This window comes from Haemaphysalis longicornis, unplaced genomic scaffold (assembly GCF_048455015.1).
Source record: "Haemaphysalis longicornis isolate Haplotype H1 unplaced genomic scaffold, Haemaphysalis longicornis Haplotype H1 scaffold_7, whole genome shotgun sequence".
NCBI lineage: Eukaryota > Metazoa > Arthropoda > Arachnida > Ixodida > Ixodidae > Haemaphysalis > Haemaphysalis longicornis.
In genome coordinates this window covers 138,206,291-138,233,306 of record NW_027526422.1, presented here as the reverse complement: position 1 = coordinate 138,233,306, position 27,016 = coordinate 138,206,291, and the positions used below count along the sequence as shown (strand labels likewise).

Genomic DNA, 27,016 nt, shown 5'->3' with positions numbered 1-27,016 from the left:
AACCCCAATAACGTACGAAGGCCGTCGATATAAAGCATTGCAAGCCCGCCTTAAGAAAATCCGTTTGAATGCGCTATGATGCACGTAGACAGCACTCATTGGCCCCTTTTTTATTAGATTAGATAATTTTGTGACCTAAAAAAAGATGACTTACCTGGATGTTGGGATTCAGTATCTTCTTGTACTTTGTAAGATCTCGCACACAGTCGAGAAAGCCTGCTTTCGCGGCGACTTGCAGAGCTGTGTGGCTGCGGTTGTTGGTAGCATTGATATTTGCTCCCAAACTCATAAGGTGAGTTATCATTTCTGGTTGTTTGCTGGGAAACAGAAAAAGAAAGGTTTGAAAAACAGTGAAACATACGCCTATTTTAAACAGGTTTTTTCACAACATCGCACGCTGGACCCATTGCAGAGCCTTTGATATATGGTAATATGGGTAAAATTAACATTTCCCTCTAATTAGCAGCCAGAAGGCCGCAAATACGTTAAAATCGCAATTTCACCAACTTATGGTGAAGGGTCTGTAAGCCTATATTTATTTTAGGGGCGGCGCCCCTTTGGGGCACGGGCTGTGTCGTCCCCTGTCGTGGTCATCGTTGTCCTCGCATCTCCTCTCATGTAGTCATGGTACTAAAACACGGGGACACCCTTTTTCCGACGCCTAGCACTAGAACGTAGTGAGTACTAAAAGAACCCACACGAAGATTCTTTTTCCAACGCCTCGCGCAAGAACGTAACGCGTACAAAAGGAACACACCAGGACGCTCGTTTCGCAACGCCTCTCGTCAGAATGTTTCGTGCTCCAAAGACAAGAGACGTTTACACTAAATCTGTATACCTCCACCCCTCAAACTGTTTTATCTCTGTGGGCAAAAACGCCAAGGCGCAAAGAACACACTTATACATTGCATGGTTTGCCCCTCCCCAGGTTTCACGTTAGTGGCGATGGCCCGAGAATTTTTCGCTGCCTTCAGTCTGCGAATAAGAAAACCCCAAAAGGTACATTTGTGTAATATTTTCAATTAAAATTACCCGCCGCGGTGGCTCAGTGGCTAAGGCGTTGCGCCGCTGAGCACAAGGTCGTGGGTTCGATTCCCGGCCGCGGCGGCCGCTTTTCTGATGGAGGCGAAAAGCAAAAACGCCCGTGTGTACGAGATTTCGGCGCACGTTAAAGATCCTCAGGTGGTCGAAATTAATCCGGAGCCCTCCACTACGGCGCGCCTCATCGCCTGCGTTGCGTCGGCGTGTTAAACCCTACAATCAATCAATCAATCAATTTCAATTAAAATAAATTCACTTTATTCAGCATTCTTTTTTATATTCACAAAAAATGCCAGGACAGAAACAAAAAGTCATAAAGGTAGCTTGACGTGGTTTATGCCCCAAAATTGTCATCGGAAAGAACGAAAGACTCATCATACGCATTCATAACATATACTTAACACAGACTAAAAATATGATACATTTTACATTACCCTAAACACAAGCTTGATATACTGGTATTTATACAGGTATGAGGCAAGAACAATAATACAGTCGAAAAAGAAGGTGTGGATACGTACAAACACATGTGCGACAATATGACCAAATGAAGAGTTATACACCCGGCGGCATAATATAAATGTACGGATCTCGGCAATTTAGAAAACAGTGAAGGAGAAGTTCACAAAATATTCTTTCCAGTTACGCTTAACACGAGTATTTGTGTAACGTTAGTGTTTTCTCGGCTGTAATACTAGGCATGGCATACTCTTTTCTGGTCATGCATTTGTTTGTTCTGCAAAATGGTACAAGCCAATTCTCTTTTTGTCTCATATCATAAAAAACATTCTTATTTAAGATTTAGGCATTTGTTATATTTTTAATTATATTGTAGCTATACATTTCTGTGACAGGAATAACATTAAAGGCGGCCAACAGATCTTTTGTATGGTCCCTATATGCAACGTTCGCAGTATGTTTAATTGCTCTTCTCTGCAATACAAACAACTTGTGAATATGTGTTTGAGGTGAATCCCCCCAAACAAGGTTGCAATAACTTAAATGTGAAGATAAAATTGCGTTGTAAATGCAAAGCTTAACCCTCGGTGGCATCATCTCCCTGAACCTGGAAAGTACGCCACAAGCCCTAGTCAGGGTTCCAGCAACACGTTTAAAGTGTGCATCCCAAATTAAATTTTGATTATAAATTACGCAGAATGTGTTGACTTCCTTTGCAAGTTCAATTTTTTCAGATCTCAATTTTACTTCCATGTTACGGTTGATTACCTTTTGCACAGGTGAAAACAAAAGTGCCTTCCTTTGCTTAGCGTTAATTTGGAGCGAGCTTTGCATGCTCCATCAAAGCAGCTTACGTAAAGCTATCTTGGATGAATTCGCGAGTGCGGTAATACTGTGTGACTGAAAAGAAAGGCTAGCGCCTTCTGCGTATACTATATATTGAGCGTGTTCATCGGTTCTTGTAATGTCATTTATGTAAATATTGAACAAAACGGGCCCCAATATGCCACCCTGCGGCACCCCTGATGTCACATTTAATATATACGATCGTCGCTGGGTTAGCAATACACATTGTTTTCGATATTTTAAATACGATTGATGAGATCTAGAGGTACGCAAGGTAAACGGTAATGCTCCAGCTTACAAAATAGTTTCGTGATTTATACGGTCGAACGCGTTTGACAAATCAATGAAAATTTTTAATGTAACATTTTTGGTTTCAAATCCGTTCAATATTAATTCTTTGTGAATTAGTAATGCTAGTTCTGCTGGAAATATGCTACGGAAACGCAAATTGTTGCGGCGATATGATGGAGAATTTTTCGCAAAAAGACCTTACTCTTCCGCATACAATTTTTTCTAGTCCCTTAGATACTACAGTGAGTATTGAGATATGCCGATAATTTGAAAATTTCTTCCTGTCGCAGGACTTAAACAGAACACTAACTTTTGTTCTGCGCATGTTCTGCGGAAATTTTCCTGTGGATAAGCAAAGGTTGAAGGTGTTCGAGAGGATCGGCACGAAAAGATCAATAACAAACTTCATTGGCTTTATGTGAAGCTTATCAATGTCTCTTGCGTCAGTGTTTTTAGGGACGTGAAGGTCGAGTAAATTTCACCTGGGTTTGCAGCTTCAAAGAAAGCCGTGTTTGCATTGGGTGCGCCCAAAGTACTCTTGTCTATGTCGCCACAACCGTTTGAAACTCGAGACACCAAATTTGTTAAATAGTTGTTGAACTTGTCCGCTAGCTCCCTTCCACAAATTGTTTTATTTTCTCGCATTATTTGGATATCCTCGTGTCGTGCTGAAGAGTTTATTGTATCAGGCAACACAATGTCGTTTCGAAACTTAGAGGCACTGTACCAGCGCTCAAAATATGCAGTCTTTGCTCTTTGCATTACGCAGACATTTTGTAACAAAGTTCTTGTACTTTTTAAATGCTGCAAGATCACTGGGGTTCTTGGTTTTAAGAACCTACAATATAAACAGTTCCTTTTTTCTATCATTTTCAGGCAGTCATTGGTAAGACGTGGTTTTTCTCTTTGATTGTTTTCCACATAAAGCATTTATGGTAAGTTTTTTCAGTATATTTAAGAACATCTCATAGGAAGTGTCAGAGCTAGTGCATTTGAATACAAGGCGCCAGTCAGTAAATTCAATTTGATTTAAGAAGGCCGCTAGAATTATTGAAGTGATATTTTGTACACTCTGCGCCAGGCGAGGACGTGTATAAAGGACGTAATTGACAGTAAGGTTGTTGAACATGTGGATCGGAAGGTGACCATTTAGATCGGTAATAATTGTGCAAGATGTTTCGCATTTTTTCGGTTTGTCTGTAACAAATAAATCTAGAAGGCTTTCAGAGTCGCCGTCCATGCGGGTAGGGTTTTTTTTATCAAATTTTCGCAGAACAATTTCAGGCAAAGCTCGTATTCACGGGTTCCGACAGTGTTCTTACGTAGGTTGATATTGAAGTCTCCACCTATCATAAGATCGATGTTGAACTTTTCAATTTTCCCATCCGCTGGACAGTAAATGTTAACAAACATATAATTCTTGTACGCTGGTGTTAGAACTTCAACGTCTGGTGTTACTACTGGAATGTCGGTGACAATGCTACAAGTAATTTCCCAAGACACCAACTGAAGCAAGCCACCACCACGCCGATTTAATCTGTTTAATAAATAGGTTCGGTAGCTTGGCAGTCATAGCACTTCCCCTTCACACGTGTGCCACGTTTCCGTTATCATTATCACTTGAAATGGCAGCATATTTCACTGAAGAGCGTTGTTAATGCGTTACATTGATTTCGAGCGGACTGCACATTGTAGTGTATAAATGCTAAACAGCTACCATCGCGAGGTTGCGTAATATATTTAGTGACTGCCATCGTAGAAAAACAATGACTGTGGGTGCACTGTTGGTCACATTGCGCTAAGTGGCAGGAATGGCACTGCGCATGTTTGCCAGGTCCGCTTCGCAAGTAATCTGCATGGTGCCTTATTTTTCCACCTGCCGGGCATAGACTATCACACTGACTTGCGGAGCATTGTCTTGATTTCTGGGCAAAGAAGTCGTTGACATACACAGGTCGTTTTACATCGTACCCCATTTCACCGGTTGCTCAACTAATTTTCCGTGCTTTCAACGTGACTGCATCCCGTTTGGTCTAGTTTTTCAAAAACTTTAAAATGTTCTGTTCGGAAAAATCACCTTTATGTGCGTTAGTAGAATTTTACCGCGGAGGAACTCGGTGACAAACCTCTATATCGTCAACTTTGATGGGTTCCTCAAGAGCAGCCTCAATTATGCAATGCACGTCCACAAGGTTTTCATGCTTCTCGTGTAGAATTCCCTTCATTTCGATGTTTTTCTTCCTAGAAGGTTGTTCTTGAGCGGTAAGATGCATGTTGCCTTCGCGTACCGTGCGTCTCTAGCATTCGTGTTCTTGTGCCATTTTGGTGTCCTAGTGGTATTTGTATCTCGTCGAGTCCGATGATGTCTCACATTGGATTTACCGGGCTTAACTGAAACAATTGCACTGAGTAGCAGGAACACATTTGGAGCTCGGCGCAATTTGTGGCCCGCTAGCGGCAAGTCGTGGGCAGTATATTTCAGTTCTTTATTTTACTGCTAGCAAAGTGAGAACAAGGCATATTGCACCAATATTATTCAAGAAGAAGAAGCCAAGCTGCATATAGAAAGACGGTATGTACGATGATAAGTATTTGATTGCCGTACTGGAGACTACCACGGTTCCTGCGTTCTTGGGATAATGTAGAATTTATAGGGTTGCGATAGTTTTTCGTTCAGCCTACAGGGATTGGCTACTCACACGTGCTGCAAGCAGTAATAATAAAACATTTTTGCCTTTGGATTGAATCTGTTTAGGTTTAATTAGAGCGCCTGGTCACGGCCGCTAATGTTACCCGGTGTTTGTGTGAGGCACACGTTTATCCCTTTTACCGTATGCGGTGGTGACAAAATATAAGTTTGGTAGCCAAAATATTACTGCCTCTTCTTGAAGGACAACGTTATAAATGTAATTTTGTGGCTCTAGAAAGTACATCGTTATGAGATAACTGCAAGACTGGCAAACACTGAACTAATCTATTACCCGACCTTAGTCTGTGCAAGTAACCTTGCTTACTTCTCCAAATATTTATGAGGGTGTGTTGCGCGCAAGATTCACCTAGGCTATGACGCATGCTGTTGTGGAGGGCCTCAGATTCACTTCAACCTCTTCGGGATCTTTACCGCGGTCCGACTTCTCGACACATGAGACGTTTTTATTTACCACCATATCTGTAAAGGGGCGATGTGGTTGACATCGTTCCGCGGTAGATGACTGGTACTGCGACGTTTGGGTTGTCCTCTTGTCTTCTCGGGGCGCCAGACTGTTCAAACTAACTGTTGCTTATTCAAGAACCCTTCGCCATTCGAAGCATGGTAATAAAATACTTAGTCACTCTACGTCCTCCTGAAGCCAAGCCAATCCAAGACAAGAAAGCCATCGAATAGAAGGTGTCCCACCGGGGTTTGGCCCCTACCACAAAGAAAAAAAAGGAAATTTACGACTAACACGATGATACACATAGCCTCGCTACCCGTACATCTGCAGTGTCCACTAGTGACATCAGCGTTTCACGCATTACTTCGGGCGACACGGAGGATGGGGCGAAGACCTAAAATAACTATGACAGCCTGTATCTAGTCTCACTATGAAGAGGCACAAAAACAAGTGTTTTATTCCCCAACGACTACTCTCAGGGCTGCCTCAAAACAATAAAACTTTCCTTCCTATCGTCCTCGATTGTACTCAATTTCCGATTTGTTTAGGCACTCACTCAAATTATATAGAAAAAGTAACCTGAATTAAACCTTCAGATGTCCCCGTCACCCCAGCGAATTCGTCGTTGTGTTTGTTGAGATAAAGTGGCTGTTATGCGTCGGCAAGCCAGGATGACAAAATAACCAAAAACGGCCTTCCATACCCGGAGTGGCACAAGAGCTTATATCTGGCCCCGTCGGAAGCCCCAGAATTATTGTTCACGAATTATTTTCAAAGCTGAAGTGAAAGAGACGATCCTCGAACTACCAGAAGTGGTATTTGAAAAAAAAAACAAATTATCATGTTCACCAAGAACTTAGTTTGTAATATTGAAGTAACAACAATGTCCTTACGCCAAACCGGCGTCTCGATGTATTAAGAACTAAGGAAACTGTTCCCCACGTCCGGCTTCATTACCGACCTCCTTCACTTACCTCTGGAAGAAGTGCAGCCAGAACTGGAGAACTCTTCAGCTCCAGGAACACCGTGACAGCCGAAAGCTACGACCTACGCTACTGCTGCTCATTTACATTGCTAACTTGTACATCTCTCACGCTCTTCATTGCCGCCTGCTCGTCTGCTTGTGGCGCAGCAATCCACCCCATCAAAGCGTGACGCACCACCGATCGTCATTCATTGTGCTATGGCGGTGGAGAAGATAGACACATGCACCGTCTATTTCTCCTGCGAACCGGACAGCTCACAAAGTGCCTCCCTCGCCGCACTGTACTCCATGCCTAGCCAGCGCCAGGAAAAGTTAAATGACTATCTCTATTAGACGAGCCAGCGGCCGGAGCACAATCTGTCCTCCGTTGCGTTATTGGTGCCGTTGGGCGTACAGACAAAGTGTCTCGTTTTTCACGTGGAAGGTGCACCCGCCCACGCAGGCGAACAACAATCAGCATCTTGTAGAATTACAGCTCACCAAAGGGGCCCATTTCACACTGTACAGGACACTTTTACCATCCTTCAGGCCCTTTCGGCTTGGCCTAGGCATAATGTGACGCCAAAAAACGACGAAGGCTCCCCGGCATGATGCAAGCCCGGTGCTTCCAAGCCCACTAAGGCCAGTACGACGGTAGCAGCAATTTACAAGTTACGTGAAGCAGCCGTGTCAAGACGTACTGACGCGCCACACGCTTGAAGCCGAATAGGACCAACGCAACACTGTTAATCGACGAAAATGACCCAGTGGCCCTTAAGGGGCAGTAGGGCTCTTTTCAGCGATTAGGTGGAAAAAAATTGGCTACAATCCACGCTGTGAAGGTGGTTGGAAAACAAACCTTTAAATGACACCTACAATTGCCCAAACCGATGTCACTTGACTTTACACACGTGGCTCTACAAAAAATGAAACCGGAGATTTTGCCAGCCGTTACCTGGAATTCGCGGGGTCGGCGTCCCTAACGCAGCAGCGACGAACACGGCTGGGCTAGAGCGGCGGAGGCCACGCCTGCAGCCCTGCCGTGCGACGGCGGAAAGAAAACGGAGAGGAGCGTCTTTCGAGGGTTCAGACAGCGGAAGCTCAGGGCTATACCGCCACGCGACACAAGCGCAGACAACGAAACAATTTGGCATGTGGGCTTGGGGATTCCGATTTCTACCAATTTAAACTAGTTAGTTTGGTAAGTTTGAGAATTGAGAAAAAGCTGACGGAACATTTGTAACAGCTATTTATCAGATCCAGTTGCGCCTTTTGCATTTTGTAATACCACTTAAAACACAACCGAATTGGTGATGTTGCTCCTTACCAATTTACAAAGCGGAGTCCCACTCGCGGCAAGCAGCGCGCAAAAGGTAGCGTTTCTCTACCGGCCAAATGCCAGTTATGTTGTCTGCACATTATGTTTTGCCGCCTTAAAAAGTAATGCCTAACGTCTTTTTGCCGTACGCCCACTTAATTCTGTCGGGTACGTGTTACCCTGCAGGAGCTGTCGAAAAAGTTAAGCAAGGTGTGCGAAGAAAGTGCGACATGGACGCAAAGCAGCGCCAAAACAGGCCCAAAAGAACTGTTGATAAAGCAGATGACAAAAACCATGCTGCGGACCCCACCCGCCGGTGCGAGAGGTCACCTGCCTGCGGGTAACGCTGATAATAGCGACCTATCGCCGTGCCGTCTACACTGTGCTCTGTGAGGTAAAAGCGCCCTGCTTATCCCCAACCGCGTTGGGCGTTTCTTGTTCCGTACGCCACGAAAGAACCGTTGGCAGGTAGAGGTAGAAAGCTTTGCTTTAAAAGTAAAAATTAGTAGGGACGGTCTACCTATTCGCACGGCAGGAGGTCATTTTATAACGCCTACTTAACCGGTACATCACACGTTCACGTCAACGGCAGCGCATACACAGTTCGGTTTGGCATACTCGATAACTGCTCGTGCAACGTAGTTCAGAAAACTAGTTTTCTGCAGTCCAACGAATCACTAATTAGTTGGCTAGCATGTCAGTAGGACTTTTCGTCTATTATAACCTAACGCAGCCACAAGATCCGAGCATAACTGCTGAGCTACGGATCAATGATGAGGACGGGAAACTGCCTCGTCGCGCAATTAAACGAACACCATGTAATTTCAGGACGCAACCCTCCCGCCAGTCATATCGGGTAGGCTTACGAAGGTATCTTTCTTGTCGTAGGTTTCTGCCTCGTTTGAGGCATATTGCTTTGAAACCAAAAGTGTACGAAGATTTGATCTCATTTTTCCCAGAAGAAAAGCCCCATTTTAACAACGGGGTATAACGCTGCTCGATGAAATGCACACAGAAATATGTGAGGGGATTCTGTAATCAGCCTCCTGCGGTTTACAGCACCTCTAATCGCGTATGCCGGTCCTGGTCTATGAAAGGAAGAGAAAAACTACTCATTGTCTGAGAAAGCATGCCACGGTTTTTATCGAATATTCCAAAATTCGCCCACACCTGTATGGGAACCGTAAACGCTGTGACCAACCACCATACACCGTATTGATTCCCCAATGTGAAGAATCCGTCTAGCCGTCTTGGGAGGTCGAGATGGCGCATGCAAGAATTCGACGTCATGATCGTCTATAACTCTGGCAGGAAACATTTCGATGCCGACTGCCTAGCTCCCGCCCCGTAGACCTACCACCACAGGGCTGTCATGATGATCCCGCTTTTCTTCGGAATCCCAATAGAGAGTGGCCTAGCCGCTTAGCAGCGCACCGACCGTCAGATACACGTCACGATCTACTGCCTCGCAGGAGCAACATCACCGTGCGAAGGGTGCTCAAGCGCAACTTGCCCGCATTCAACCTCACGAAACAGGTCCTCGTAAAAAAACTTTCAAAGGCGGAACGAGAACAAGTAACAATGTTGTGATCCCCGCGGACACTCCTGACGGATTTTTGGAAGCGTGCCACTACGATTCATATTTCGGACATCTTGGCAGAGCACGAATTACTGGAAAAATCAAGGCTAGTACAACTGACCCCGCCTTACAATCGATGTCTCCTCCTACGTCTAGAGCTATCGTGACAGGCCGGGACCAAAAAAGCTGCCGAGCAGCCGATCGCTGTCCCGTTGAGGCCCTTGCAACACATCCGAATGGACCTTGTGAGCTCGTCTTATACGTCACACGCCGGGAACAAATGGTTTATCACAGTGCTGGACTACTTGACGCACTATGCAAAACCGCTTCTCTTCCGGAGGGGACTGCAAATAAGTCACAAAGTTCTTAATCCGCCAAGTCGCGCGGCTACATGGAGCACTTCAAGTCTTAATCCCGAATCGCGGTACGGCCTTCACGGCCAAGGTAATGCAAAGACTCTTACCCTACAGCAACACGGCTCACCAAAGAACGATGGCGTACCACTAAACGAACCGACACCGGAACGCCTAAAATGACAATAGCGGATATGCTGTCATATATGTCGACGTTAAACAGATTACGTAGGCAAGGTCATTCCTTAAGTTTCCGTACAACACAGCTCTCCAAGAAACTGCACAGATGACTCCATTCGAACGTGTCTACGGAAGACGGGCGAATATGATGCTAGACACCATTCTGCTACACGTAAAAGATGGCTACTTCAACGCCGACGTCTATGCATAGCTACAGTGTGCGAAGGAGGCCCACCAAGTTGTTCGAGTTTGTACAACGGAGCAGCAGCTGGTGAATGCTTGACGCTACAAACTCCGACGCCAAGACGCTGAGTAACACCAAGGTGATATTGCGGGCGTTGGGACACCATTTTGACGGCGCGGACTTACCGAGAAGAAACTGCGACCGTATTTCTGGACATACAGAACCTATGTAGAGATTGTGACTGACGGTAACTCCGTCACACCATGAGGACGCCCGCGGCTAGAAGTCGCCAAAGTAGTTCGCCAAGCCGTACTACGCAAAATGACGTACTTTTCGTATTTCGACTAGTGTTTTGTTGCCAGCATCCGGCCGTAAGTTATTGGTAAGAGCGCATTTCTGAATCTTTATATGGCATTCCCCGCGGGCTATTTGATTTGCTAGAAAAGTGGATGGCATGTATAAATTTTGCTATTGATCCACAACGGTTTAGTTCGGTTTCCATGGTTCTCTATGAATCAATGCCGAAGTGAAAATTCTCGCAAGGCAAACACCACAGAATTCAATTCAGCGACGCCAGTCTGCGCGTGTCTCTTTGTTGATTGCGTTTACGCAACTTGTATTTTTTTAATGTTTTCAGAGAACGAGTTTACTCGAACAAAATTTTTTTCCTTGAAGAAAACCTGCGTCGTCCTTGTCTACGTGAATATATTTAGCGCGTGTTGCCTTCTGGTTTGTATACAGGATGGTGTTGCAAGTTGCAGATGCATTTGAAGTGATGGCCTGCGCAGTGAATTATTGCAGGTGTAGAGAGATTTTAAGGTTTTTGAGTAACGCTGGGCGGATAACAGAGGTAAGCCCAAAGAGAAGTTGAATGAAGGCGACGAGTGGTGGTCTGGTCAAATCTGCGACAAATAAAACTGACAGCTTTCTTTGGTATTCATTCTAATTTTTCAATGTCGGATGCTTTGCAACAATTACAAACCATGAAGATGGTGTGGTTAATGGGGTAAGGGCTACCAGGCGAAATAGCAGCAAGAGGAGTGCTGTGTGTTTGTGTTAGGGGTGCTTGTTTTAATATTGGTATATAGGGCCATTTGTTACTTATAAAAAGCGGTTAATAAACAGCGAGGGGCCCATACGTACGTAGGGCGGTCAACGAAGGGTGCCTCTAGAATGTTTTTCCAATGAAAAAAGGCGAGGCCATGAGTGTCACAGACAAAGCCGTTACCACTGTCTTCTTACAGACGAGCAGGCTTTGGTTGTCCACAGTATCAAATTATCCTTAAAAAATCAACGTCCGTAAGGTAAGTTAAAACTCTCTCGAACTTGACAATTGCTTCATTTGGCAGAAAGTATGCCAGGTGTTGCGGAAGGTGTGTTGCGTATAGTCGAGCAAAATGGCAGCGTTCTTAGGTGCGGAGTACCTCAGGACCTCCCAATGTCGGTCCCAGTCGGTGCGCACTGAATTTGCAATCGCAAAAAAGCCTGTGTCTAATAGACCAGACAGTTTGTGTTAGTCGTCTTACCCACTGGGCTACGACCGTGCGTGCGTACCCGAGATTCAAACGCCTTACTCACTCGCCTGTAACAGTGCGGAGTACATTAGGACCTCCCAATGTCCGTCCGCGTCCATCCGCGCGTAAACACCATCAAGCGAAAATCTGCAGGGAAACTACCTTCAGTTTTCAGATGGATGGTCAGTGTCGGGAAGCTTGGCACGTGGCAGCTTGCCCTGACATGTTTCAGTGGCATGCGCGTACTTTTGGCACCCTAAACACAACCTCCGTTTCAGAATGTACGGCAGCGCACGGCACCTGATGAAACCGGTTTTCACAGCGCGGGCATGTTGCAGCTGCCAAAAGTAACGTTATGTGCCTCGTGGGAATCCAGTTTTTGTCTCTTCTCTTTGTTATTGTTCCAACAGCGACTACACCTCGGTCTTTAATCCCCTCAAGCAGCTGAGCTTCGAACTCATTAAGTAGTTCGTTCTTAGATTTAACACTATGAATGATGTTTAGCGTGTGGTGCGGGATTACAGTCGCTGGCACGTTAGCGGTTTTTTCCTGTTTAAGCATGTTCTTGTTATGATTTTTCTGATCACCTTCACCAGAAGGTCACCAGATGCGATCTTTTTGGTGTCATATTCTTGGCGCCCAGTGTTTCTATGCATTTTATAATAAAAACAGTGATTGCTTGTTCATTGGTTGGGGCTCCGCGGTAGAATCTATTACAAGCAATCTCGAAAAACTGCCGCTCGGTCCGTCGATTTGTACTACTTCGGTGCAGCTCCTTTAGAGGCCCGAGCAGTTCTTTTCCGGGAATGGAGGATGGAGACATTCAACGCCAAATAAATGCGGCGGCAAGAGCAGCCGTCACCACCGAGCCCAACAAAAGAACGTAACTTTGCAGTCCATGCTAGCTGTGCCTTGTCACTATAACCTCAAGCTTGAAATCAAGAGTGATGTCTTTGCACCGGGAACGATTCCAAACGACAGAAATGTATTCAAATAAAGCGCGTACTTAAGAATTGAAAGTTAAAAGCTTCGTTTCTTTGGCGCTCCAAGCAGAACTGAGCACCATTTGTTCAACGCAGAAATTTACTCTTTCATGCGTTTTCCACTTTTTGTAGTCCATGGAGCACACACCGCCACCAAAACGACGCCGCTGGAGGTATTGGCGAAGCCCCTTAAATTGTCGTGATCGCAGATATCGAAACAAGAAACATAAGCTTGTTTCACCTGCGCCGATTCAAACAGTTGCATAGTACAAGTATTTGTGCGGGCGCGAAGCATCATAGTCGCATTTAAACCTGCTGTCATCCTACCTAGTATACAATGACTCTTTACCGCAGTATGTGCTCCTGGGCGGCTTCGTGGATATTGTCAAGCCCTGGCTGCCGGCGCTGCCTTTGTTGTGTTAAGTTCTCCCTATGTTGTTTTGGTTTTTACTTAACCATTTTAAGTTTTGCCTCCGAGTAGCTCCTATTACCTTTTAGTACCTCTCTCTCTGCCTCAGCATTAAGATGCCCTCATTTTCCGGTCTTGCAACTTCCTACAGAAGTAGGACCATTTGTTCCTGACTCTTGCTTCAAGAAACCCATTTAAACGCTCGGAAGCTATTTCCCAAATATAATACCCGGCTTCTTTTGTTACTGTTTCTGTCTTTTATGCTCCGGGTTACTACAGAGTGTCGGGTAATGAGCTCGATGATCCACTACGTCATTGAAAGTGAGACCAAAAGCTTCGTACTTCAACGCGGGTACTGAGAGAAAGTCGCCTGAGGCTACATCGGGGCCAGGCAACGCCGATGCCAAGTGGTTTTATTGGGGCGGCTCCTTTCCTTATGTAAATGTAGACGACAGCAGACATACTGAAAAAAGAAAATGACGTATTCATCTGCTTATAACAATTACCTCTCATAACATTGGCCTTAAGAAAGTTGGGTGTTATGAATGTGATGCTGATGTCAAGAATGCGATACCACCCTCGATAACCAAGAAACATTTGGTTATTGGACGCTAAGTAAAAGCTATGATTTTTTTCTTTGCCACATAGATTAGTATCACCAATGAGGTATTAGCGGAAACAACCACCTATACCATACAAAAAAGAACTACACTTGATTAGGTAAAGCGGAAAGAACCGCCTATACCATACAAAAAAGAAAAACACTTGATTTCGCTAGCCAGGTTTTACGCCCCGTGGAACCTCGCAAGGAGGGTGGACTTTAGACATAAATAAGTAAGACACAAAGCGGTGCCTTAACCGATCTATAATAACAGAATCCACCTGACCACTAGGACAAGACAATACCTGACCGTTGCACACTTGCTAGAAACATAAACACTCAGAGAAATCACGAATGCACGAGGCAAAGAGAACTCTTCCTTAATAAGTTTTATGAACGGGCGGACCCTACACAGGCCAAATATTATGTTGATATGAGCGTAGGAGACAACAGGCAGAACAAACTGTCAGCCCTAAACCAGAATCCGCACCAAGCAGTTCTAGCCACTGTTGACAGGGACAGCTTCTTCACAGTAGCACGCATCGATGCTCTGGCCATAGCGAGTGTCGTCTGGTTCAACTACACAACCTCTTCCAGTTATTTTATTCACAGGCTCATATGAAGTATGTGAGCGAAATATACAGAGCACAGTCCGAAATGACACAGCAATTCAGTTAAATGAGGGCACCTTAGATAGGTATCACATTATATAGATCACCGGGCATGTCGGAAGAAATTGGAATTGAAAGAGCACACTCGCTCGCCCGCAAGGTGAGGCTCCAGTCAAGACGTATTCCGAATAGGGAGGTGTACCAGTCTGAAAGTATTTGGAGGGGACGTGAGGAGGCTTTCGGCCTTCATTTATTCATGAGTGCCGAGGGATGAGCAGAAGGCGAACAGCGGCAGAGACGGGCGAACAATGACGCAAGTGGTGGTACTGCATGGTATTGTGCGAGCGCCATGCTGTTGGCTCGGTGTCTGGATTCCAACTGCCCGCCGCGTTACTCGTGCCTCGTGGTTCTCGGCTCGGGATAGGATCTGAGGTCATGCGGTGCACTGCTCTGGCGGCGTGAGCTCTGCTGGCGTGGCTGAGCTGCTACAACTACTCCCCCTCCAGTTGGCTCGTGGTATTGAGACGCGAGAGAACCACCAATAAATGAGCAAAAAATTGAGAAAAAAAAAATGTCCTAAGTACACTGTACACTATATACAAGTTCATTGCAGTCGCAGTCCGAGAGGGAGTGGAACAGCAAGAGGTACACTATTTACAAGTTGTGTCCAGTCCTGGTTGGGCCCACTGAAGCTGTCCGGTTGTTAGACGTTAGTTCGTGTGGCCGTCCCAGTGTGCTCAGCGGTGGACGAGCCACAGGCGCATGATGTGTAGAGAAGGCAGAGGGAGCAGGAACTTCTGGTACGTGATGGTGTTGCACAGAGCACTTGAGAGCACCATGTTGACGTAACATGGCTTTTTAGGAGCCGAGCGCTTGCTGCACCAATGGCGGAAGGCTTCTAATTTAAACCCACGCCGTGGTGTACATCGGCACGCCTTAAAGCGAGCTCTCAGTTCAGGACTTTCGAGGTGAAGGGGCTTCATTTGGCCGGGGCGTCTTACGTAATGCCGCTTGGCCATGCGTTTTTGTTGAACATGATGATTGGCACCTCGGGCTTGTAATCGTTTGCGGCGGTGACAGATTACCCGTTGGTCGTCTGCCTTGGCCGTCGTTCTTGCAGACACGCTTGTCGAGGTGAAAGGCTTGCGTGCGTTTGAGTGCTTTGAAGAACAGGTGGGAACTTCGCACGTCGAGTGAAGTTCTCGTTTCCTGAGATGTTGGAGTCTGATTTCTGGACGTAGGTCGTGCTCTCAGGAACGTCTGCCCCACCAGCTACCACTGACTGCTGAGGTAGAACTGGTGATGGGATGCGTGCTCGTTGCGGTGAATTGCGACGTGTTTGATTCGAGACTACACCACTAAAAACACCTCTTTCCTCGGTGGAGGACATTGCGCGCTCTGGTGCATCATTTGCGGTACAGAGGTCAGTGGTCCGGGCGTCAGTCCCGGCGGGCGCTGTAATGATGGAATGAGCAGGCGCTTTGTAGCACACAAATGATATCGATGTCTCCCACGTCGGCGAAGGGACGTTGTCAAAAGTGAGGGACGCACTCGGCTCGTGGTCGGAATCCAGTTGTGAGACGGGTACCGAACATGGCTTGGTTGTGTGTCCATGTCGTGAGAGTTTAGATGGCATAAACTCGCTTGCAGTTGCAGTCGGGGATGGGGCCGAGACACGCTTGGGCATGCATATCTGACTCACTCGTATGACGAGGTCGAGACATGATGGAGAACCCTCAGGTACGCCGTTACGGGTAGTCAGGACTGCTGGGGTGCTAGGCGAGGAGGAGATCGCCGGGCAAGGTAATGAATCAAGCTGATGAATGCTGGGGTCGAGAGGATCGCTTGCTTCAGCAGGGAGTATTGGAGTGACGGAGCAGCGAGACGTTTTTCGCGAATGATGGACAGGCGGTCGGTTGGCAGACTTAGGATTATCCCTGGTAACGCCGTTGACGGCGACAAACGCTTCGGCATGAGCCTGCCACACTTCCACCTTTTCGGCGCAAAATGGCTGTAGTTGAAGTTAGGGTTTGGGCGTGATAACTTCTCCCTCATTATCTACGGCACGAAAAAGCAAACCGAAACTGTTGAGCTTCGTGGTGGTATCGACAGTTCCGTGGACGTGATTGGCGGTCACGTGCGTAACTGCATCAGGCGAGGCCACACGGTGTCTTTGCGATGCCGAGGACGGAATTGAACGTGGCGTCTCCGCCGTCGCAGCTGATGTGCCTATGTAAGGTAAGGGTGTATAGGGAACGCTGGTTGAGGGGCTGGGCTGAAGTGGTGGTACAAAAGCATTACTTGTAGATGGTGCGGCAGGATAAGCTTGCTGACCATGAAAAGGGCTGGTCGAGCCGAAACAAACAAGGACTGCCTTTAGAAGCCGTCGTACACATTATGGATTTGCAGCGGCAGCCGATGTTGTGCCACGATGCGCTCAAGGACAGCTTGGCTGGTGATGTTATAGCGCTGCACCTAGTTGTTGATGCTTCTGATGAAAAAATGACCCTCAAGCAGCGCGAACCACAAAGGGGGGTCTTTCTTGTAGAACTCCTGTAGTCCCGGAAGTGTGAGATTGGGCTGATGGACGGATGAGCTTCGGTACCCAGAACGGCGTGCTAAAGCCATGGCAGACGCGTCCCAGGGTGCGATCACAACGCTGACGTAGCGTTTGTGATGCCGCTGAGATGGTTGCCGTTAGTGCTTCGAAATGCCGTGCGGGCTCGTTTTTAGGGTCACCAATTATGAAGGGTACATGGGTAGATATTCTGCCTTCATTTATTTATTAGGGCCGAACAAATAGCAGAAGGCGAACAGCGGCGGAGACGGGCGAGCCATGACGCTGGTGGTCGTACTGCGTGGCAGAGTGCGGGGGTGGTGCTGTCGGCTCAGTGTCTAGATTCCAACTACCGGCGGCGTGACTTGTTCCTCGTAGCTCCAGGCTCTGGACAGGATCTGAGGTCAGGTGGTACACTGCAACGGCGGCGCGAGCTCGGCTGGCACGGCTGAGCTACTCATATTTAAATTGTTGAAACTGAATAGCATCAAGTTGCAGCGGTTGCAGCGGTGGCGTAGAGGTAGAACACCCGCCTTGCGTGCAGAAGGACCGTGGCTCGAATCCCGGTGCCGGACAATTCCCACCGGATTAAAAAAAATCCGCGTATTGATGGAATTGCACAAAAGGGGCCTGGTGTGCGGCCTGACCCCGGCGACCATTGCCGGTAATGCAGTCCCGCACCAGAGCAGGATTGGCCACCCTGGTGTAGTAACAGCCACAACCTCCCATGAATACGCCAATTAACCTTTGGCCCTCAGTCCCCAGCGGCTGCGAAGCAACTGACCACGGCGGCGGATCCGGACAGGTCGCCAATGGAACCTGAACCTGGCAACGCTTAACGCGCGAACCTTATCTAGCGAAGCAAGTCTCGAGGTGTTGTTCGAGGAATTAGAGGCCACTAAATGGGATGTAATAGGGCTTAGCGAGGCCAGGAGGGCAGGCGAAGCCTTTACGGTGCTGAAAAATGGCCACGTCCTATGTTACCGTGGTCTAGAGGACAGAAGAGAAGTGGGAGTGGGATTTCTAGTCAATAAAAGCATAGCTGGCAACATAGACGAATAACTTAGCATTAACGAAAGGGCAGCAGGTCTTGTAATTAGGCTCAATAAGAGGCACAAGCTCAAGGTGGTGCATTCAGTCACGACGACCAAGCAGTGGAACGCCTCTATGAAGATGTGAAATCGGCAATGGCTAAAGTAAAAACACAGTATACCGTAGTTATGGGGGACTTCAATGCTAAAGTAGGCAAGAATCAGGCTGGAGACAAGGCAGTTGGGAACTATGGTCTGGGCTGTAGAAATAGCAGGGGGGACCTACTAGTTCAGCTTGCAGAACGGAATAACCTACGCATAATGAATACCTTCTTCTGTAAACGGGAGAGTCGGAAGTGGACCTGCAGGAGCCCGAATGGGGAGCACAAAAATGAAATAGACCTCATATTATGCGATAACCCTGGCGTCGTGTAGGATGTGGAAGTGCTCGGAAGGGTAAGGTGTAGTGACCACCGTATGGTAAGATCTCGAATTAGGGTAGATTTGACGAGGGACCGCAACAAGCTAGTACGAAAGAAGCCGACAAATAAGCTAACAGTCAGATGTAAAGTAGGAGAATGCAGGATCGCGCTGCAGAACCGATATTCCGCCCTTAACGAGGAAGCCGAGCTTACGACACAGGAAGTCAGTGACAACCTTACACGCATTATCACGGAGTGTGCAGTAGAAGTCGGGGGCACTATGGCTAGACAGGATACTGGCAAACTCTCACAGGAGACGAAAGATCTAATCAGGAACGGCAAACCATGAGCATCTCTACCGCAGCTGACAGAATAGAACTAGCCGAGCTCTCGAAGTTAATCAATAAGCGTAAGAGAGCTGACATATGGAAGTATAATATGGAGAGGATCGAATCCGCTGTAAAGAACGGAGGTAGCGTGAAAGCAGTGAAGAGACGTCTTGGCGTGGGGAAAATCAGATGTATGCACTTAAGGATAAGTAAGGCAATGTCATCACAAATAGGGATAAGATAGTCACAGTGACAGAGGAGCTCTATAGGGATCTGTGCAGTAGCCGGGACATACAGGATAATGCCGAACGAGACCGTAGTTCAGAGGAGATAGACATCCCAGCAGTAACGACCGAAGAAGTAAGGAAGGCTTTGAAAGAAATGAAAGGAGGCAAAGCACCTAGTGAGGATCAGATAACAGCAGACCTCTTGAAGGATGGCGGACAAACTGTACTTGAAAAACTGGCAAACCTGTATACGCAATGCCTAATGACCGCAATGGCACCAGAATCTTGGAAGAATGCGAACATCATCCTAATCCATAAGAAAGTCGACATGAAGGACTTGAAAAATTACAGGCCGATCAGCTTACTGTCAGTCGTCTACAAGGTATTTACCAAGGTAATCGCTAACCGAATCTCTGCAACCTTAGATTTCAGTCAACCTAAAGAACAAGCAGGGTTCCGTAAAGTTTATTCAACAATGGACCATATTCACACGATCAATCAGGTGATAGAGAAGTGCGCTGAGTATACTGAACCCCTATATATGGCCTTCATAGATGATGAGAAAGCATTTGACTCGGTCGAAACCCTACCAGTCATTGAGGCATTACGGAACCAGCGGGTAGACGACATTATGTAAGAATACTAGAGGATATCTACAATGGGTCTACAGCTACCATCATCCTCCATAGGGAGAGCAGTAAAATACCTATAAGGAAGGGTGTCAGACAAGAAGACACAATCTCTCCAATGTTATTCACAGCATGCTTACAAGAAGTATTCAGAACGTTGGATTGGGAACAGGTGGGAGTAAGGGTCAATGGAGAATACCTCAGTAACCTCAGATTTGCTGATGACGTTGCCTTGCTAAGTAACTCGGCGGACGAATTGCAAAGCATGCTTTCCGCACTGGGCGAAGAGAGTATAACCGTGGGCCTGAAAATTAATTTGCAGAAAACTAAAGTAATGATCAATAACCTCGGGACAGCACAGCAGTTTGAGATAGGTGGCGAGGCAGTGGAAGCGAATATATCGACTTAGGCCAAGTTGTGACCCCAGATCCCAACCATGAGGCAGAGATAATTAGAAGGATCAGAATGGGGGGGGGTGCATATGACAGACATTCTCAGATAATGAATAGCAGTGTACCATTGTCGCTGAAGAAGAAAGTGTATGACAGCTGCATCTTACCGGTACTCACCTACGAAGCAGAAACTTGGAAGCTCACCAAGAGGGTTCAACTTAAATTCAAAACGATTCAGCAGGCATTGGAGCGGAAACTGATAGGTGTAACATTAACGGACAAGGAGAGAGCCGAATCAGTCAGGGAGCAAACTGGTGTTAAAGACTTTATGAGTAGAAATTAAGAAGAAGAAATGGACGTGGGGAGGGCATGTAATGCGAAGGCAAGATAACCGCTGGTCATTATGGGTAACAAAGTGGATCCCTAGAGAAGGCAAGCGTTGCAGAGGGAGCAGAAAATTAGATGGGCAGATGAGACCAAGAAGTTTGCTGGGATAAATTGGTCACAGTTGGCACAGGACCGAGGTAATTGGAGAATAATGGGAGAGGCCTTTGCCATGCATGCGGCGTAGATAGGCTGGTGCTGATGATGATGATAATGAGCATCAAGTATTTCATCCCACAGAAATCCTTAACTAAACAAGTCACACTAATTTGTCATGCACGCTCAGACCCCCTACTCACCCCATAAAGGCTGCATATCATATACTATCATCTTAACAAGTCCCCACTTTGCAATTACTGCGGATACTCCTGCCGTGGAATTATTAATTAATGCCGTGGAATTATTCCCGGAACTCACTGAGTTTACTTAGAAAGAAATCAGCACTTCTTTCTCAAGCCCACCAGGCTGAATCAAGTTAACTCCTTTCCTGTACAGCTGCTTGTTGTAACCGACATCAAGAGATCGCTGGATCTCTGTATTGCTGATGCTTAAAAAAACAGCACTCTCTGTGTCTATCGCTCGCTCCGTCCTCCATTCCAAACACTCGACACCTTACAATCGGACGCGCACGAAACCATCATTATATTGATGGGGTCAAACACCTACCTAACACCTTCATCTGCTTCCAGAGTGCTCCATCTGGCAGCCGCTTCCTTCTACGTTTTCTTGGCATTCACTGCTTAGCACCGATTGGGGCAGGTCGTTCCGCTTCTTCGTGCATTTTGTGTTTGCATCAGGCACCAAACAACTTTGAAATGGTCAAATGTTTATCAAAACTGGTGAACTGCGTCAGATATAGCACGACAATTGTTTAGCGCCCGTGAGTCTGGCGTATGAGTCGTCTGGCAATGTGTTTGGCATGCGGAAACATAAGATAGAATCTCCTTTTGGTCGTGTGTTCTTTCGTATAAATATTCCGAAGGGTCGGAAGATCAAAGTTTATGGTCGCCAGCCCGTAATGTAGAAATAGTAGAAAAAATTAGTGCCATTTCACTCTGTGGAAACGGGTGACCTGTAAAGCTTCCCTTCCTCCACGGAGTGCACAAACCAAAGCACGTCTGTTCGTAATTTACGACAACCTGCCGTGGTGGCTCAGTGGCTAAACCATTGCGCTGCTGAGCACCAGGACGCAGGTTCGATTCCCCGGCGTGGGGGTCACTTTTCTGGTGGAGACGAAAAGCAAAAATGTCCGTGTGTAATAGATCTGGGCGCACGCTAAAGATCCCCAGGTGGTCAAATTTATTCCGGAGCCCTCCATTACGGCGCGCCTCATCGCCTGCGTTGCGTCCGCCGTTAAACCCTACAATCAATTCATTGTAATTTACGACTGAACATATTTACTAGCCAATTAGCAGAATAAAATTTAAAAAGACCCGATCTTTATCTAAGCTGACAAACTTACAGCTGTCTTTTTTTCCTGCCGCGTCATAGACATCGTACTGTGTGTAACACGCCTACCTAATCCACTGTAGCACTGAGGACACCGGACCAATAGCATTGCGCTGTTTGACGGCGAAGTTTAAACCTCACTCCAACTCTACAAACTTGTCATCAGTTAAGGCATGAAACTTTTCGCTGCGCGTGCCAACCACTCGCTTTACTCCCAACCAGTGCACGCATAAAACAGCAACCGGTCATGAGCGGATACTTAGAACTGAAAGACACGGTCGAAGATGCCCCTCTGAAATCCCCTTAAGCTGAACAAGTGATATTGGCCTACGTCGGCGTTCCAAGCGGGCCAGTTGCTCTTCTTCCGGGAGGAATTCGCAGCTACTAGCCCAGCTGGAACTTGAGAAGGCAGCAGCTGTACGTAGTTTTTGCGCCGATTCACTCTTCTGTTGGGGTTGACGCTTCTTAAATTTCCACTGTTCTTCCCCCAAGCAAACGAACGACATGCGTCCGTCTCGCAGCAAAGGCTTCTACCTTTTATCTCGCAGACAGAGACGTAGGTGCCCCTTCCGCTGCACAGTCGTAGGCATCTTATTGTTTGTTCAACTCACCAACCCAAACATAAACAGTTCCATTGCGGAGGAAAGCTTACCGGGCGCACTGAGCCATGAGACTTCCACATTTATATTTTCCACCGTCACAGCAGGGAGGTCATTGGTACCGGCATTAAGCCCTGCTGTCCGTCCATGCCCCCTACCCCCACACCCACCCCGTGCATCCCTAAACCGGCAACCGGAGATGGGCGCATGACTAGGCATGAATTACACAGGCGCAGAGAGAAAGAAAACATTATTTGCGGACAGACGAAGATCTATATATTTATTCCTCCGCCAGAGGAACTATGACGAGCTGGTCAACGAGTTCCGCTGACGCGATAATGTCGCTCGAAACGGCTGTCAAGCTAAAAAAGAATTATGTGCTTACGCATGTGTTCCGACGGGGCAAACTGCTTTGAAGCGGCAGGTTCCCGCAGCTAGTGGGCGAGAGGGAATGTGCGGCGGCCACCATAGAGGTTCTTAGTAAGTATACTATTTAGGGAGGAAACTGCACCTAGTGAATCCTGTCGTCGCGGTGGTTATGGGAAGACCACAGCTTCTGGCTTGGGCATAGCATGACAATTGAATTCTTAAGCGGTTTTTCGATTTGCTTTCTCATTTATGCATTAATACGGCTACAGGCAACGAGGTTTCCGAAATACTGCGTGTTCTGTGGCAGCAGTGAGCCGTGGCAACTGCGTGCTTTGTGAAAGAGCAGGCAGTGCGTTTGTTACATCCAGATTCAACGCTGGTACCAACACGTTATAAATGCCTGTATTCACTATCAGCTGGCTCTCCCCTAGTGCGTCAGTTCTTCATCCCCTCCGCTTCTTTCCATTTGTGAGCACAAATCTACCCAAGCCGTTATGTCTGCAGCAATACAGGTGACACGTCTTGGCAGCAATCCCGTATGAAATGCAATAAAAGGTTTGCAAATGTGACGCATGACTAAGGTAACCTGACCAAGCTACCTGCCCAAGTTAACAAATGATAGGAAATAGGAGAGGTTCATGGTCACCTGAACCTCACCACCACCACTTTTATTGCATACTAAACAGTAATTTTTTTCTCGAAATCCTGAATCTTTTTGTTTAGTTTCATTCTTTGCAGAATAATAAAATCTCTCATCAATATGCAGATTCAATATAATCTAAAATAATCATAGTCATGGTTTTACGCCTGACATATTAGCTTTCCCCTCAATTTTGCCGGAAGTGCCACAAAAACAGCGCTTCTAGTTCTCTTTCACGGCGTCCAAGCTATACGCGCTATTTTTCTAGAATTTAGTAAGACGTATTTGCCTAACCGCCGTTTCATTCCTCCTTGTGGATTAGGAATTCTATTGAGTTAGCCAAAGTTCACAACTGTAAAAATTACCATGCAAATGTCAAGCCCGTCTATGTGATTTCTAAGAATTAAACCATGATATTTGAGGGTAATTCAATATAATCTAGAAAAACCTCAGCCATGGATCTACGCCTGACAACATAGCTTTCCCCCCAACCTTGCATAATCTTCCCCCTAGGGCTTCTTCGGTGTGTTAAGAATAGCCCAATAGAAAGAAATAAGGCTTGACTTTGAACTAGTGGGGTATTCCTAGCTAGGAAAAACGGTGCAGACAAGTGGGCCGCCTTAAAAAACCCGAAGCTTCGGGAAAAAAACTGCGCTTGTGGTTGTCTATTAGTGCGTCCAAGCTGTGGTGCGCTATTTTTCTAGCAATCAGTATTAAGTGCTTGCCTAAGCCCAAACGTTTCATACCTCATATGAAGTAGGGGTTGTATCGAGTTACCGAAACTTCAAAACTTTAAAAATTAGCACAATCACGACCTAAGCAAAAGACAAGACTGTCAATACTACTTTTAAGGATAACTTAAACTGAAAACCATGAGGCTTCAGGGTACTTTTTGGGTTGTCCTGTCCTACCATAATTTGTGGAAAAGAGCGTTTCTCAAGGGCCTGTGCTATGACCGTCCACACTGGACGATCGTCACCATGAGCAATACACATGAACTGTTTTCCCACTGTCCCCTAACGATAATATAACATGGACAACAGGCCACGCCTCTTAAAAACGGGGAAGTGTAACTACTGGATTCACGCCTCTGTTACAAGTTCTACGAATCGAACAAAATATTCCACCGTAAAGACCGAACTCTTTTTGGTTTGCGAGATGAGCCAACAACACATTTTAAGGCAAGATCACATCAGACCCCCACCCAGTAAGGGCCAACACTCTTCAATTGGACAACCATCTCCCATATTTTTCTCAATCTACTGCGAGGTAGAAGTTCTCTAAAGTGTCCGAGATCGCGTAGCCCAGCACTTCCGAAACATGTCTCGTATGGTCAATCTACGGTAAAGAAATGACGCCTGCAAACAATAACGACCCTCCGCTATTTCGGCGCGCTTTCCAATTAAACAGACTGTACGGCTGTGAACCAAATCTTGTGTCTCATGTGGTCCAACGAGACAATCTCAAATTGAGCATTACAGTTGCGGAAAAGGTATGTAAAGTATGTAAACTAATCACAGTTACGTCAAGTAAGCCGTTGGATCCCCGGCGAAACGTCGGCATTATTTGGCCTCCTCTACCAACTACACTGCACCGACACCACAATGCTTCTGAAGCTAAACTTTCTTCAACAGCCCATTGTGAGTGATGTGGTCCTACTTGAGCGCAATGTTATTTGTACAGATTGTATAGGTTTGGCAGCAAGAATACTTGCTTGATAACAACGTCGTACATTCCCCTGTACAAAATACTACACCGGTCCCCATCCAGTACATCTAACTACAGCCTCTCCATTACCGTGAACGTTTTGCACTGTAAGCAATATGATACTGACGCCACTTCTGTATGACCCTTATGATGCCTTCCCCTCTTGCATGTGCCAGGGAACACTTCTGCAACAAGGGCCTTGTCCACAAAACATCGATACCCAATCGCGAAAACATGGGTCGGCACGAACTCCTTCCCCATGAGTGCTATAAAAACGTTTCCGTGTGTGACCTTAAGAAACTTCTTGGGGAAGTGTTCTTGTAGTCACATCTCATAAAAAGTTCTACGTTTTCTCCAAGCTCAAAAAACTGCATCAATCGGTAATATTGAAGCCAAAGATTTGTATTGTACGTTACAGGACTATTTTAATTCAAAGGTGTCTCACAGTAGGTTATTTTTATGGGTAGATAAAGGTACCCATTAAACCTGCAACATTCGTTTTAGAGATGTTTGCATTCCCTTATTTCTTACAAAAACCCAGAGTCTCCAGTTGGTCGCCAACTGTGTTACTACTACTTTGATTGCCGAGGTAACGTCAACTTATAGTACTCACCTGCGAGCTGCGTAGTGAAGGAGCTTGTTTCCATTTGCGTCTTCACATTCCACGCTCTCGTCCATCGTGATCATCACACTGAGTAAAGCTTCCTTGTCCAAACAGCAGGCAGCGCGGAGGCATCCTTTGCGTACCTGTGGTAAAGAGTGCCAAGCGGAAGAGAATTGGGTGCTACTTTTGCTCGATCAGCGTTTCTTATATTCTGTACTTTAATGGGTTCCCCTATTCTGTAAAGCTGTCTTGAAGAATTCCGCTGTAAGGCCGCCCACTTCTTTCTGATACTGTTTGGACCACGGAATAGAAGGGAAAACAGCGTCCTTCTACTTATATCAAAAATGCCTACGACGCGGCAGCGATAAGGGCAGCCCAATGGTAGTAATTTAAAATAAATGTCGAGTTCGTCTCTGTTACTTGAAGGTAATTGATTTAAACCTGTTGAATCGCGACCTAGAAAACAAACATATTAAAGAGAAGCTTTCTATGCGCACTGATGGCGACGTAGCCCCAAAACGCACTCAAGCAAAGTGAGCTTTTTCTCAACATGATGATGATCGCAAAGAAAGTAAAAGGTGGTCCAACCGCGAAGCGTTCTCGCGTAGATAACAAATGTATTTAACGTTCAAACTTAAAAATTCACAACGTTATGCCGAAGACGCACCGCAGCCTACCAAAGTACACAGTGATTTTTACAAGGGCTTGATTGTCGTAGTCGCAATTTCAAAACAGAAACACGTCGCGATCGCGAAAGTCGCATAGTTACAAAGAACGCTTGCTGTAGTAGCAATTCAAACTTTTTTCAAGTTATAACGCTCCCGCCTTTCCGGTGGTGCCAGTCCGACATTGTCGAAGCCCTTTTTTAGATTCAGAATTTGCCTCAGGTTGCATGATAGAAAGCTTCGCACAGTACACGTTTTGTGTTTAAAATACATTCATTTTTTGTTATCACACTTGTGCTGAGTGGAGCTTCGTTGCACATCCTTCACAGAGTGGAAGGACACTCATTTTTTATCTTTACCTATAGCTGGGTACCGGGGGTTGGAAGCACTCAGCTTTTATCAAGGTTGCTATTGTCTTGTGAACATTGCGTCTCTGACAGCTTATGCAGTTATGCGGTACCTTGGGGTATTGTTTGATCCTAAATTGATTTTATTTGGCACTAGGCAAGAATTTATACGTTCGC

General features: G+C 46.3%; 1 protein-coding gene across 5 annotated transcripts in view; it reads right to left on the bottom strand.

The window, feature by feature from the left end:
• Positions 1-27,016, bottom strand: part of LOC144147059 (uncharacterized) — a 320,221-nt gene that overhangs the window by 110,539 nt on the left and 182,666 nt on the right. For all 5 annotated transcript variants that reach the window (XM_077679092.1, XM_077679089.1, XM_077679091.1 and 2 more), the window contains exons 12-13: positions 25,837-25,970; positions 155-317 (exon numbers count right to left, since the gene is read on the bottom strand). In XM_077679092.1, the coding sequence (XP_077535218.1) occupies positions 155-317; positions 25,837-25,970 (297 nt within the window). The remainder of the gene's footprint in view (positions 1-154; positions 318-25,836; positions 25,971-27,016) is intronic.